A 15,964-nucleotide genomic window follows, 5' to 3' on the forward strand; every position below is an offset into this window, starting at 1 on the left:
ACTCCCTCTGCATGTTCAACCCACACTTTTACAGTAGGCTGACAAGCTGCTCTGAGATTTCCATGCCAACCGTGGGCTGGCTAACTTTTACCGTGTGTTTGCATCAGACTCTGTAAAGCAGCATTCGGCCCTGGAAAGTTCAAGTGAAAATCAGCATGTTTACTTAGTGAGGTGATGCACCATGGGACTTATGCGCAGGTGACTCCGAAAGCCACGATTAAGTCAACAGGATCAGTCACTCCAAGAGTTCCTTTTCTACGAGACTGAGCTTTATAAGAAATGTCAATGTTTACAGTATCAGCATGTGATATGAGGCTCGTGATTCTATGTGAACACAAGCAGAGGTGGGATTGATAAAGTTCAACTCGACTCAAAACAAGAAAGAACATTGTTCAAAGCATTTTATTGCATTTTTGTTGGTTTGTTTTGTACAAAACAATACAAAATTCTGCCACAACAGTCATAAATTTAGCTTCGAGTGAACTGCAGTCAGCCACATGGTACAGTAAAGTGCTTCTTTAAATCAATACCTATGTTGTCCCAAGTGAGACCCCATGTCAGATTTTTCCCAAATTATTTTGAACAGCGTTTAATTTTGGAAATGGACAAACAGTGCTCTTAAAAACAATAGCCTTCAGAGTTTAGACTAAAGGGTCACATTAGGTTATAAAAAAAAAAAAATTGTGCACCTGAATACTTCTCAATCTTTGCATTGGTGGGAAAAGAATGGGGGGGGGGGGGGGGGACTTCATATTACAATACTTTACACTTGTTTATAATGGCAAATATTGGCCTGTGTAAAACAGGAACATTGAATGAGAACTTTCTACACACCCCATGAAAAAAAAAAAATCCTATTCAGATCTGTTACTACAAGGCAACCCATAACTACCATATGGGTAAAAACAGTTATGAATATTTTGTCAGAGGCACATGGGCTTCAGAGGACCAGCCAAGCGCCACAGACATTTCAGAAAATACAAACCCAAACATTTGGGATATCTGAAATATACCAAAGCCAAGAAGAAAGACAAAATACTGAACAGAAGTGGCGGAAATGTTACTTTCCAGACCAAAGATTGCTTTAAATCTCAGCTTATGAACATTTTTGTTTGCCATTTGTACATTGTAGCAAAAGAAGTTTCCTGAACAAAACATGAGGAAACTGTAGCACATACAATTCAAGTCTTACTGTAAGACATAAAAAACCCACAAAGATCTGTAAAAAGATTCTTAAAGAAAAGACTAAATCAATAAAGGTTACAATCAGTGTCATAATAATCAGCATAATGGGCCCTTCAAAATCAAGGACTGCCATTAGGTTTCTCATATCTCAGAGGAACAAGACAGGTGAGTGACACTCTGAAAACATTCAACAGGATCATATGCGTGGGTGATTTGAACTCCCATTGGTGACACGAATTCATAAAGACTGAATCCAGACGACTGGGTTCAAATGTTTTATGCACCTCGAAGGGCGAGTGATGGTCTGTGCTCAGCTCAACCAAGTATGCAGGGTCTTATGAATTGGTATGGGAAAATGCTAAAACTGATCCGAGATCAGCACTCCCAGATACCTCAGTGCATTAGATTTTAGAAACGAGCGCACTTTGGCAAAAATGGTTGCATCTTACTAGAAAGATCAAGCCAACAATAATTTCTGAGAGAAAAAGGGAGTTTAAACAACCCTGAAGTCACTTCCAAAGCAAGAACAAAAACAGTAAAATATCAGATCTGTATGCCTATATGACTCCCTCTCTTTTTTTCTTGCTTTTTTTTTTTCCTTCCTTTTTTTTCCCCTCTAGCTCATCACATTCACATACACTCTGCTTGCTCTTTACAGCATATAAATCGACATTAATAAAGTAACAAAACTATATAAAAAAAGGAAAACGTTCCACCTGAACAGCACCTGCATAAAAATAAGATCGAAAATATTCTTTCAATAAAAAGTTTAACAAAGCTCAACCAAGTTTGAAACATCAGTGTGGCACACTCTAAATTGGAGTCAACCATTAACGTATGTATATATAAAAAAGAAAAAAAGAAAGAAAAAACACAACAAGTAAACTTTCTTAGACCATTTCACTCATACAGCTACATTTTCTTGGAAGACTTTTTTTTGTTTAGTTTTTTTTAAATCCTTTTTATCTGGAATGTTTTTTTTCCTTTTAATTTTTTTTTACATTTTCAGTTACTTGAAAATAATCTCTCCCTCCACTCTTAATATTGATATAGTTCGCTTTTGGTGGCATCCACAAGCTGATAGTTTGAAATTTCCGTACCATAATCATCCCCGTAATGTGGGGAACTGTGGGGAACAAGATCAAAGCCTCGACTCCCTGATACCAACCATCGTCATTCATCTAGTCACATTGGCAAATGTGTGCTTGTGACAACCACCTGGTTGCTTCCCAGCATGCACTTAATCCCAGTTGTGCTCAGAAATGTTTATATTCACTCTTATCAGTTACCTGACAAGATTTTTGGTGAATTTTACAGGAAACTTATGTTTTCCTAGACATCAGGTTGAATGCATCTGATGCTGCAATTCCAATTTGAGTCTTGCAAGGCAGAAACCTTGCATTCAAACTAAAATGCAGCATGTTTACTGGTTCCTTAACTAAGGGAACCCACATCTCAAAAGCAGACTGCTGGGCTAGTCTTGCCGTGTGATGCAAAGTCTGTACTGGAAGGACACACTTTGGAAGTGCTTGAGTAATGGAGGGAAAAAGCTAGCTATTAAGGGGATTTTCTTCTTGGATTTAAAAGGCTGTTGGGAAGGACAGTGATGCATTAAGTAAGGTGAGGCACTATTATCAGAGTTTCGCTCCACTTATACAAGATCTCTGCTAAAGTAATGCAAGTCAAAATAGCCTTCATCAGAGTTGCATAAGCACATACCAGTATTTTCAGTATCTGCTGAAGGGGATGGGGATATGCACACACACGCACAAACACACACAGGAAGAACGTTCCTGAAAAACAAATGCAGTTGTATCTCTCACAGAGAAAATTCACAGTGGATCCAGTTGTAATGTGGAAGCAGCACATAAAAAGGTTCACGTAGGGGGTGGGGGTATTAGACCTTTGGTGTTTGAGCTGGTATTTTATGCTCTACCTTTACACAAATTTCCGAATGGCTTATGTAACCCAACCGCTATCCTAAACAGAGTCCAGTTCATTCGCCTTGAGCTCTTAAGGTGATTCCCAAGCTGCCGAAAGTTGATCAAAGTGCTGTAGGAGCTCTTGCTCCAGTGCTTGAGGGAATTAAATGGATATACAACAGGCACAAACTGAACCACGGTTTAGGAAAGGACTGGGTCCCATTCAAGTGGGCAGGAGAAACGGAGAAGGATTTGCACAGAAGATAGCAGATACTTGTTCGTTCGTCCATTTGAAATTGGAAAATTGTTCACTGGGAGCCCGGCTAAACCGATTAAGCGCAGTCTCCCACAATGACCAGCGGTGCCAGGAGCTGCCTGAGCTCCGATGCAGAGACGGGCGCTCCTTTCAGCAGGCTACTCCGCTGTCTGCGCTTAGCCAGTTTGGATTTGGATGGAGGGGAGAGGCGCATGGATGTGCCAGCGGCTGTGATGACCTGAAGAGGGTCCTGGTGCTGCTGATCTTCCAGGTCGTCTTGCTCGGCCAGTTGCCGGTTCATAGCAACAGCCTTGCCCGCAAAGAAAGTCAGGTTCTTAGCACAGCTATTCCTGTGAGCGTGGAAGGAAGGACAATGTTAGCCTGATGAGGATGCTACATATACTATAAGAAAAGCTTGTACCAACTCCACTCACCTTTGAGGCAGGATAGAGGAGGGGGAATAGTCAAAGGCACCCTGGAGAAAAAAAAAAGAAAGTACAACAACAACAAAAATCATGAATATACAGTCTTAAAGTTACTAAAAAATTATGTTTTACATGATTGTAGTGAAGACAACAAAACATTCAGTTCCTTACCCCTTGTACCCAGGGGTGCTGGAGAACCTGAGCAGCGCTGAGACGTTTCTTGGCGTCCCGCACAAGCAGTTTGGAAATGAGGTCTTTGGCGCTGTAGGAAATATGAGCCCACTCTTTCTCTGGAAACTCATACTTGCCTTCCTGAATGCTTTCAAACAAGGTGTTCTGGGAGAAAAAAAACAAAACGAGATGAGTTTTATTATTATTCCATTGAGCAGCAAATTAAAGTAATACTTTTGACGTAGGTTTACAAAGGTGTGCAGCGGCTGGCATGACTAGATGAGGGTAAGTTTTGTACCTGGCACGCTTGACAAGGTTCTCCATTCTCCCATCCACAGTCACTTCCACAGCGCCCCACGAATGGAGGGTAACCGCTAAGCATGATGTAGAGGATGACACCCAGGCTCCACAGGTCACAGCGCTTATCGTAGATTGTGGCCTCCTCGTTGAAGGCTTCCACAACTTCCGGCGCCATGTACTCAGCAGATCCGCACTGAGGTGAGAAAAAGAGGAAGGAGGGGTGAGAAGGTAATCAACTGCCACCAGAGACGAGGCAAAAACATGGAACTGGCAGTCACATAAAAAAATAAATAAAAAGAAATAAAGTGCATGTGTTGGTTCTGTACAGTTGCATTTAAATTTCTAAAGCGTTTTTCCCCCATCAATATCCTGGTTTACATTCAGCTGACATGCGTCATGTGTTCTGTGAGACCCCTAAGCACGTCTGAGACAGACAGCATGAGAATCACATGGTAAACAGCAGGTCGCGCCAAGCTTGAAGGGGGGGTGTGCGGGGGGTTGGCGACAGATTAACTGGTTGAATGATAAAGGATTCACCCCCCGTTCTTGCTCACGAAACGCATTTCTGCTGCAGTCCTTATGGAAAATGCGAAGGTGGCATACAGCACCTTAAATGAAGTAACTGCAGTAAAAATTGTTATGTCACAGGTGGAGGCGGGGGTAGTGAGTCATGGAGTGTTTTGAAGGCTCAGCTGCATGCACAGACTGCTTTGTTGGTTTGGGCTCCGACCGCCTCTGCCTAAAACTAGGTCATGCGTTGGGACACGAAAAAGAGGATTGTATGTCCCAGAAAACCCACAAACTGTGCTTTATTACATAACAGCAACACGCACTCGTTTGCAACCTCAAAAGCACACAGACCCACACAAATTTGATGTAAAAGGATAAAACCTCTCTGGAGACACAGTTCAGGAGTTCAGCAGGACAAACAAAGATTTCTGGAAGGATCTGCAGAACTGGGTTCCTTTTAGTTTTCCTTAGAGGGTTGGGCCAGCCTGCTGCATTAAGCGCCGCTTATTATGCAACGCCGACTGAGATTAGAGTTACAAAATAACTCGCTTTAAGGTTGTTGTTTTTTTAACAAGAGATCATGAATCCCAGAACTTCCCAGAATTCGTACACTATAGTTCTAAGCCATCTATCAAAGGCCAATATCTGAACCTAACATGAAAACGTATAATAATTTGCCCATATAATGATTAACTATACAGTACATTTATAAATACATTATTGAATGACGGTGAAGTTCAAAAGTGGGCGTACAGCAAACTAATGTCACAAATCCAATGACGGATCTGAACCACCCCCCTCTGGATGTTTTCACAGATGTTCAAGTGCAACATGGTCATGTTTTGCGTCTCGGAGGTTAAAGGAAGCGGTCGGTCTGCTCTGCTAGTCTCTTTTGTTATCCTCAACCCAGCTGCCGCTGTTGCTCCGCCTTCCTGCACTTATGTAATGCTATTTCGCAGTGCAGGAATCCGAGTGCAGACAAAAGCTTCCACTGTTGCACCCAACCCCCCTCGACACGGCTGTTTTTGCTCACCGCCTCTCAACACCCTCACATTGAAGTGAACACTTCACAACCACCCCCACTCTTGGACAAAAAGACTTTTCACAAAGCACGACAATTCTAGACCAGACCAGCTGATAGCAAAAACATTGCTACAGTACGCAACTAGTCAGTTAGCAAACTGTACTAGATTTCTACCTGTAACTTGTCATTAATAAATTATATTTTTTATCATTGTATTTATCATTATATTGTTCTGCTCATATTTTGCAGCAGTTGTTCTGTAAAATCGAAGTATATTCCTCTGGCTCACTCATGTGCCCATCTCTGGGTCTTTGAGATAAGAGTGAAGGAGGGGGTTTCAAATGATAACTGCGCAGAAGATTTTCACTTTCAAGACAAACTTCAGCTGTAAGACTAGCATAGCATTGCATCAGTCACTTTAGAGCAATGTAGCTACAAGCATCTAACCAGTGTTGATTATATATGGGGATTTCCAAGGAAGAACACACTGGCTTGAGCTGTCGTGTTGTTGGTTCATGCGTTTTTGTGGTTGGCAATGAGGCATGCATCAGTTGTGCGAGCGAGTCACCTATATATGCAGATTTGAATTTCCCCTGTGGTTATAGGTTAACAGTATAGAAGCACATGCTGTGCAAAAGCATAAAGAGAAAGCACTTTTCTACATGGTTCAGGCAGGAAGGTACATGCACTTCTCAGAAATCATGCCTTTTTAGAAACATTTGTTACAATCAAACTACACGCACACACAAAAAGCCTGCGGTAAAAGTGAAAAGAAAAAAAGGGAAAGAAATCTCATAAAAAGCAAAGCAGTCTAATGACAAACAAAGAGTTAACATCTAGCTAGCAGTGAAAAGAAGAAAAAAAAAAAAGAAAAAAAAAAAGAGATAAGATCCCTGGGATCCTGTCCAAGAAAAACATGTTTAGTGCATGACCAGAGAGTGCACTAGATGCTCCGCCCCCTTTCATCCTCCCTCTCACCAAACCAATCACAGAGCAGTTGCTAGGTGTGGGGTGGCAACACCGATTGAAAGACTAATGCCCAGACAGGCTTGAGGAAATATCCACAGGGACAAAAACAAAAGAGAAATTAATCTAAAATGAGTCTAAAATGTGCTGAAGGGAAACGGTCCGACAGGAAATTGGAGCAAAAAGGCTAGAAATGTTTGGGTTGAATTCTTGTTCTCCTTAAGCTGCCCAGAAGTAACATTGGGGGAGGGAATGATAAAATTGGAACAATCTAAAAAACTAGCTCAAAGTTGAAAAATCCCTTCCTGACAAAGTTAGTTGCATTTCTGTAATGTAGAGACTGAATGTTTACATTTCATTTAATTTTCACTGTGGAATAAAGTTTGAACTTTTAAATGGATAGTCCATTATAGAATGACATTAGGGTGCGTAAAATAACAGAATAATTGTATTTTGGGTGAACTATGTATTAAATCAAACCACCTCCCCTATGGCAGAATCACACGAGGCTATGCCCTGTGCTTGCTTATTAGCCATAGACTGTAAAAAACGTAAAGTTATTAGCCAATAAAGACAAACCCCACATCGTTTAATTACTAGATACACAAGAACCTTTCACCCTTTAACCATTCAGTCCACAAATAGTCTTTTTAACAAGCTGATGGACCCCACTCGGGTTACCCTGAAAGCCCCATGCTGGATTTCTCACAGTCCACCCCCAGCCAGATCACCTGTTCTAAGCGGTCTCGCCCCAATCATTCATATCTATGAAGTTGAAGACAGATCTTGGTTTACACATACACACTGCAGGGATAAACGCAAGAGCTTCAAATATTTTGAAAGAAACCGTAACCGGTTATAATTTGAGATTGTACGTTTGTAAGCCATCTTATCCACTAGATGGTGAAGTCGATAACTACAGGAATGTAGATAAACAAAGAATGGACTCAATACTGCTGCTCCACTATTTCACAACGGGATTTGGCCCCTTTAAAAAGTTCCATTCTGCTCATAAAACCCATTCCTTGACCTCAGCACTGTTTTTAGAATGATTAAGTGTAGCTCATTCTGATAGGCTACATCACTGACACCACCCTGAGTCAACCAATGGCATTAAAGCAGGTCCTCCTGATAAGAAACGACAATAACAATGTGTTCATCTTATCCGTAGACTTCGAAACATTAGGGAGGAGGCTGTTAACGGTTTATCCTGTTTGTTTCTCAACCAAATGCTATATTTTGTTTGGGCGAATCGGTGTTCACAGGGTCACAAAGACACTTACTGGAGTGAGGAGCTCTGGAGTGGAGATGGGGGAACTGTCACTGTTGAGTTTAATCCCACTGCCTAGATCAAAATCGCAAATCTTCACAGGCGAAATCTGCAAGAAACAAGCGAGCAGGAAATCACTTCTGCTCAGAAACGACTATCCGCAATTGACAGGTAGTACCATACGTTTACAGTCTGCCTGGAAACCTCAAAACATCTGATCAAACTTTAACCACAAATGCAAAGTGTATCTTGAATTTCTGACTAGCCAAACATGCTGTCGTAAAAGACTCACCCTGTGCTCGTGTTCACACAAGATGTTTTCAGGCTTCAGGTCTCTGTGGGCCATACCTACAAGAGCACAAACAAGTCATGCGTTAGTTGTGCGGTATTCAGGCTAAGTGAGGATTGTCGATGGGGGCAAACGTTTCCAACACAGCTTGTTGCTAAGTGCTACTAAAATTACCTTAGCATCCCCTCACCCAACAGTACAGACAGGAATAAAACCTTTCAGCCCACAACTTGACCTAGAAATCCAGTGCGCATCGCATCCCTCAAGCTAGTCGATGAAATATGATCGAGTTACAACTAGATACGATTTCCAACAACCCCCATAACCTACCCTTACCCACCCCCCCATGTGTAACACCATCTTCTTATCTCCACTTTTCAGGCCTAAAGAACCCATCCCAATCGGATTTCTCGTACCTTTATTGTGAAGGAAGTCCAGCGCACTCGCAATGTCCTGCACCACAATGCTGGCTTCCTGCTCGCTAAAGTATCTCCTCTTGTGAATGTGGGCCAAGACGGAGCCTAAAAAACCCCACATTGTTACGCATAACACCAGTGCATGTGGTCTTTACATTTAAATTAAATTACTCAGGGCTGGTCTTTGGGCCCAGGGGAGGCTGGGTAATGTTTCTCAAAAGTAACAACACCACAGAAAACAGACATACCTCCTCTGAGCTTCTCAAACACAAGGTAAAACTTGTCCTCCTCTTCAAAAAACTCCACTAGCTCCAGAATATTTCTGTTGGGTGGACAAAAGATTAAAATAACATTGTCGACCATTAAAATGTATCGCATACAATACTTTTTTTTGACTATTTACAGCTAAAGATATTAAATAAATTAATGGGTTACCTGTGGCCCTGACACTGGTACAGCATTTCCACCTCTCTGAAAACACGACTCCGGCTGTGTCCTGGCCTCTTCTCAATGATCTATGACGTGAAAAAGATACCAGGTTAGGATCAAAGCTAAAATGAGAAGCAACATCCTGAGGTGACAAACGCCCTTTAAAATCTCAGTGACCATTTGGTTACAAATTACTATCCTAAAGCGATAAACGTAGCCGTTTAAACCACTTCAAAGCAATAGTTCACCCAAAAATAGAATTCTTGTCATTTTCACTTTCATGTTATTCCAAACCTGTATGACACTCCGCTTTTGTGTTTATTTATTTGTGATATATTATCATTTCTTTTACCAAGGCTTTGGCAATTGCATGTACTTTTGCCAACGTATACACGTTAAGTGTTTTTTTGTATTATATGCATGCATGTTACGGTTACATGTGTTGCATATAATAAAGTTGATTAATTAAAATTGAATAACAAAAATGGACAAAAACAGCTTAAGCATTCTTCAAAATATTGTGTTCCACAGAAGAATGAATGTGATGTGTTTTTCTGTCTTGGGTGAACTATCTCTTTAAGACAGAAACCCACAACTCTAAATATATCTTCTTTTTTTAAGTGACAATGACTGTTCATTCAACCCCCCCTGAGTCCAACGACTAAGTGCAAGCAAAAGTTACAGTTGACATTGAATCACATCCTCCCCCATCCGAGGCCTCTGTGTTTTCCTGATTATGTGCGGCTCTTCCAGCTCCCTGGATTAGCAGTGCTATTGAGAGCGTGCAGACGAGCACATAATGCGTATCAGGGTTAAGAATGAGGCCTGCGGGCCAGCGCATTCCCAAAAACCCCAGCTCTGCTGCCACACAGCTGAGTCAGCAATCAGTCTTCTCAAAAACCACAAAAAATTACAGGGTATAATAAATGTTTGAGGGAACCTGAGGTTTGTGGTGACACATTTCACCTAGTTGCTCAAGTCTAAACATGTTATTTGTTGCACAGAAATCCTTCACATTATGTTGGCAAATACATTATGCAAAATACAGTAGGAGTGAGAGCACCCATAAATCTCCATGTTAGCTTAGGAAGAGGCCCTATAGAGTCTGACCGCTGTCTGTAAATCAAACCACTCTTGTAAACTCCACCCAGGCCCAGCTGAGGGGGCTACTGGGGTTGTTTTCATTCAGCCTTTCCTTTTGTTCAGACTAGGACGCCACAGATCTCAACCCCCCAACTCAACCCAAACTACGCAAAGAGGGGGTTGGCGGGACATCTGGTTGTCTGAAACCCATCCCAGCATAAACTGACCTAATGCTTGTAATGATCCATCCTCCACAGGGATTTAAACACATCCCTTAATAATCGTATTATCTTTTGTGTGGCTGGCTATATTGAAAGAAAACATGCTATGAAATCCAGGAGGAGGATTTGAAGTATGACAACAACAAATAAAATCAACGCTGTCTTTGTAGCAATAAGAAAAAAATAGTTTTGAGAACACAAAGGTTTTTTTCTTTTAAAGAGATAATGTAAAAATTCAAATGCTTAAAAAAAAAAAAAAAAAAAAAAAGTTGCGCTTCCTCAAATCAAAAAGCGAAAACAAATCCTTTTCTGGCACACAATGTACATTTCCTAATATGCTTTTGTTCTAGATTCCGCAATGTGCGGAAAGACAAAAAAAGTAGGTAAACACTTCAAGGATTTAACTCCACCCAAACCCCCCTTTTCTCTTGAGGTTTATGTTTCGGAAGACTTGCAAGTACATAATGTTCCTGCCTCTGTTCAATCTACCAGCCAATGAGAGCAATGAATGGTAGGAGCATGTGACCGCTCCACGTCTGATTGGCTGGCCTGCTATCCGGTCTAACAAAAATAACGAAGTCTTTCTGCTAAGCCTGCTCTGTAACTTGTACAAACTACAATAACATAACGACGTTGTTCAAACATCCGTGTTTGTAAATTATTACATTACTCGGTTAAAAAAAACTGCTCAAATAAACTACAGACAGTTTAGTTTGCAACGTAAATGCACAAATTAAAATAAAACATTTTTACATAATGAATTCTGTAATATTACCATTTTTAAACACAAGTGCGAATTTCATAAGTATGGCCTAACCGTGACCTTAGCTTTACCACATCTTGCAGGAATCTAACATGCCCTCACCAATCACATGCAACAGTGCCAGTCAGCACAAAACGACTACAGTCACATATGCTTGTCAAAGATGGAAATATCAATCCCGTTACCCATTTGATTCAATTTCCAAGAGACAGCTTCAAAGGGAAAATCCTTTCTAATAATAACCCGCGAATGCCATACCTGCACATGGAGTATCGGTTTGTTTACAACAACTATATGTCATTTTAGGTTACACTACCCAAAGATGTGCCTGCATTGTCTCAACTCATGTTAGTTCAATCAAATTTAACACATGTAAACTATAAAGTAGGGCTGCACGATATTGGAAAAAAATTACATTGCGATATTTTTTTCCCCAACGATATTGCGATATTGAGAGCCATAACTCCAGGCTAAAGACAATAATTACCATTCCATGATATTAATAATTTCACTAATAAGCAAGCTTCATTACAAGTGACAAAAAAGGTCACTTAATATTTTATTCCAAAATTAGAACATTTCTGTAAACACAAAAGCAGAACACATTTTTAAATAAAACAGCAGCTTTAGGCTACACCAACCCCCTGATTGGTTTACAACAATATAACTTAAAATAAATATATTTTTTATAAAACAACTTAAGCATTTTGGTTCACATTCTTTTAAGTCAACTTTTCTTAGCCAAAGTGCCAAAGTAAAACTGTTGATGTTGGTCATCATAATCATATGAAATAAACAAAATGATATAAAACTTTAATATATTTTGTATTAAATCTTCTAAACAGATTAGAGAACATGTTTCTGTAAACAGAAAAGCCGAACACATTTAAACAGCAGCTTTACACCATAACACCTGTCAGCGTCGCCGCTCCCATCAAGAGCTGAGGGGGCACCAAAAAAATAGCCTAATGAAAAATCAATAATTCTAATGCCGATATTATTTCAGTATAGAAATACAGACATCCCAAGTCTCCCGGAAGTTCCGGGAGTCTCCCGCATATTGATAGCGGCTGATGCCCATAGACAGTAGGCTATATAAGCTGATGCCCGCGAATTAGTTAAAATCTCCGGAATCTAGAGCGAGCGCGCCCGCGAGACAGAGACTGTGCTCCAAACCGCGCAACGCGTGCACGGCAGAGAGAGCAAGAGACCGCGCGCGTGCCTCATGGAGCGCGTTTAATATCTCCCGCTGGTGCTATTGTGCTACTACCCTTCACATCGCATGTTCCGACGATGTGACTATCGCTCACTCGCACATCGCGATGTCGATGTTAAAATCGAATATCGTTCAGCCCTACTATAAAGAATCTTACCTTCACAGCATATTCTTTGTGGGTGATTTGGCTGATGCAAGTCTGGACCCTAGCATAGGCCCCTTCCCCCAGCACCTCATCTTGCAGTTTATATACATCTGAAATCGAAACAAAAGTTATATTAATAAACTACGGAATCCATTTGGCCCTTTCAAACTGTAGAAGTATACTTGAATACGTTAGCCATTCAAAAATAGAAAACTCACCCTCAAATCGGCCCGAGAAGCTGTCTGTTGCCCGGCATCTCTTTTTCTTCTTGTTTCTCTTTTTGGCATCTGGGATGTCGATGGGCCGGCTGGATGGCATGTCTGCATGTCACAACAGAAAGAAAGTTCCAATTAAAAACCTGATACGCTGTGGTTCGGAATAAACACCTACAGAAAGTGGCTTGATTATACAAAGAAGAAAAAAGTAAGCGGATGTTATTGGTCCCATATCTTTAAAAGTAAAATATGTAAACATTGGTGTGAAGTCACGAATTACAGGCAGTGCTTTAAAAAAATTAGGACTAGTTGGATTAAAAACAACAACAAAAAGAAAACAACAACTTACCAGGCCGGGCAGAACAATCAAAATTGAAGGCAGATTCAAGGAGATGGGATCCTGTTTTGGAAAATTCCTCAGATTCAAAGGGATTTTGCCCCTGAACATAAAAAAAGGAGAGATTATTCACAATCTGAACAGTTCACACACTGGTTAAATGGCCAGCAGATAGTTATTATCAGAGTTCAAATGGATAACTAAGAACTTCCTGGCATTCGGTTAAATATTTAAACGGCCTTCTATGATCTCTGATACCCTGGCCTATGCATGACATTTGTGCCAATTATGTGATCTATTGCCTAATGCCAAAGCAATTAAACATTCATTCATGCAACAGCAGTAGAGACTAGCGAGATCGCACTCTCACCTTGAAAGAGCGATGGAATCCGGTAACTTCGGTGATCTTGTTCTGCACCATTTTGTCCTGATTTTTGTGACTTTGTTTGAACTGGTGGAGGGCGGCAACAACGGTGGTCTTAGCTTTAGTGATCAAATTCACTTAGCTAATCCAATGTCTTGGGAACCGTGGTGCTTTAAACGGGAAACCTGAGAAAAACAAAAAAATTTTGGGGTTAATTTGGCAATGCATTTAATTACATAGAAAACACTCATTTCCTACAACTAGTTTACAAGAACCAAATGCAATACAAAGGGATAATTTTATTATTATTATTTTATTATAAAGTTTATAATTACTCTTATATTGTTGCAAATTACTATTATTTCTGACTATGATTTTTTCTTCTGCAGAACTGCTTCTCCTGCAATGAGAACTAAAAGATGCTAAAAATTACGCAGAATCAAGATAAAACTATTCCAAACAACTCACGCTATATTGCAAGTGTTATTTATAGCCTTGTGTGAGGATAAAAAAATTAAAAAATAAGTTATTTACTATTGGTTTTCATTTGATATTGAATCAAAGAGTTGAACTCGTGCCGTGAATCGGATCAGTCCTATTCATGAACAAATCATTCAGTGCCCCTACAAAAAAAGCGTCGTTCGGCCGTAAAAATCATTACCACCGATTACCTCTACGATCTACTTGTGCTTACGTTGCTTTTGGGAGACGCAGCCCTGCCTGCTATAAATTGGATCAATAAAGTAGATTGAGATTCAACAGAATCGATTCAAATGATTCGTTCGACCACAAACCATACATCGCTAACTGTTACTCCGCTTATTTTGGACAATCACAATCACCCCGACGTATTGCTCAAGTAGTCGTGTGGACTTGTTTTATGCTGATTTTGCGTTCTATTTGAAGCTTGACATTTTCAGTCATCATCACCATTCATACGACTGAAGTGAAAAAGCGTTCTTCAAAATGTCCAATTGTGTGTCAGCAATCGGCATGCATGGCTTGTAATGACATTATAATTATTACGCTTTATTTTATTATTCTTTCGCTTTATGTAAAACTAATTTGAGTTAGCTGGCCCTTTAAATACTTACTGCAACAGACAAAATAAGACTTAACGTTACGTTACAGGCGCAGTGATACCAAGTCACGTCACTAGCAGGGACTTGCATTTACATGCCTCGGAGACTTGAGCCAAGAATAACTCCGGTATAAAAGCTCGCCTTTTCCGTCCGTTATCCACTCTCAACGACTTACGTTATTTTCTTTACGCGACTAATCACATGCACAAGTGATGTTTAACGAATCACCACACGTAATGATTAAAAAGAATGATTCAAAACATCATACAAAGAGCAAATGCAAAGAGTCCACCAGCGATTGGAATCGGTGTGAAGAAACACAAACCTCAGAAAGGCAAATGACAGCACAATATTGAACCGACCTAAATGTAATTTCTAGACTTTTCCACTCTGCCAAAAATAAACCAAATCAGACCGTTGCGCAGCATCCTTTTAAATCAAAACGTGCAGGTTTTTTTTTGTTTAGTCCGCTCATCTGTCAAGTCCGATCGATCTATCAGTTGAATGTAAAGCTCGTCCTTACCCCGTTGTTGTCTTTAAAGCTCCAGGCTTGACGCCGTTGTATGAGCCTCTGCTTCGGGAGCAGCAGATGGTGGCCGTGGGCGGTAGGGACTAACGTGTGGAAGGTACAAAAAGACATACGGCGATCCTCGGCTTTATAATCTCACGCCCCTTCCTACCTACCCGCCTCCTTTCAGTTAGACCAGCCCCCTCGTCTCTGTCTGTAAACACGTACCATACATAATCCACAGAGAGAGAGAGAGAGAGAGAGAGAGAGAGAGAGAGAGAGAGAGAGAGAGAGAGAGAGAGTGAGAGTCACGTGGGCTGAATGTTATGATTAGCCTGAGGTGAATAGAAAGGCCGCAATGCTTTAGTCTGTTCGTTCTTTTTCTCTAAAAATTAAAAGCCTTGTAAACTAACACCGGTATAGTAATAAGAATTCACTCGAATGTATGATGAAGCCTCAAATGTCCATAATCTTAAACGAACATGACGTCATTAGTTAGGCTATAACTAGTCGAACTAGCATTCATTCTGCCTGATGCAATATTCTGCAACAGACAAATGAATGAATCGTCAAAAACCCCAAATGACTAAGCGTGAGTGTTTGACCAGCTGGTAAGAACAGGCTTTCTATAAAGGAAATATCAAAACAATAGCTTATAATGATGTAGGCTATTTAAAAAATTTTTCTTAGAACTAAGGTACTAATTTATTTGTTTGTATTTATATTGTAAAAAGAAGTCTGTTTCTTACTTACTAAGGTTGCAAATACACATACAATTTTACAGTTTCATAATAGCCTAGTAATAAAGTTGGGATATATTATTTTGTAATGTAAATAAACCAGGTTTAAATGAATGTATAATTGTTT

General features: G+C 40.3%; 1 protein-coding gene across 2 annotated transcripts; it reads right to left on the reverse strand.

Annotated features, from left to right (window-relative positions):
- Positions 1–384: 384 nt before the first annotated feature.
- On the reverse strand, positions 385–15,249 carry mknk2b (MAPK interacting serine/threonine kinase 2b). Of its 2 annotated transcripts, XM_079636501.1 has the most exons (14): positions 15,113–15,249; positions 13,514–13,692; positions 13,156–13,246; positions 12,810–12,911; positions 12,604–12,701; positions 9,170–9,249; positions 8,983–9,056; positions 8,735–8,839; positions 8,322–8,377; positions 8,043–8,138; positions 4,258–4,452; positions 3,960–4,124; positions 3,798–3,838; positions 385–3,713 (listed from the first exon to the last, which is right to left on the reverse strand). In XM_079636501.1, exons 2-14 carry the CDS (start codon positions 13,562–13,564, stop codon positions 3,440–3,442), a joined length of 1,428 nt encoding a protein of 475 aa, XP_079492627.1. In that variant the 5' UTR covers positions 13,565–13,692; positions 15,113–15,249; the 3' UTR covers positions 385–3,439. The 2 variants fall into 2 exon arrangements, with proteins under 2 accessions (XP_079492627.1, XP_079492628.1); XM_079636502.1 differs by lacking the exon at positions 8,735–8,839.
- Positions 15,250–15,964: the final 715 nt, after the last annotated feature.

The sequence above is a fragment of the Phoxinus phoxinus genome (assembly GCF_949152265.1).
Source record: "Phoxinus phoxinus genome assembly, chromosome: 15".
NCBI lineage: Eukaryota > Metazoa > Chordata > Actinopteri > Cypriniformes > Leuciscidae > Phoxinus > Phoxinus phoxinus.

What these genes read in the sequence shown, in the direction of transcription:
- mknk2b (XM_079636501.1), bottom strand. Translation starts at nt 13,564, where the DNA reads ATGGTGCAGAACAAGATCACCGAAGTTACCGGATTCCATCGCTCTTTC. An exon ending in TGTGTGAACACGAGCACAGG is followed by an intron (nt 8,139 to 8,321) that starts GTGAGTCTTTTA and finishes TGTTTCTTGCAG; the next exon opens with ATTTCGCCTGTGAAGATTTG. An exon ending in CTCCAGAGCTCCTCACTCCA is followed by an intron (nt 4,453 to 8,042) that starts GTAAGTGTCTTT and finishes TTCTCACCTCAG; the next exon opens with TGCGGATCTGCTGAGTACAT.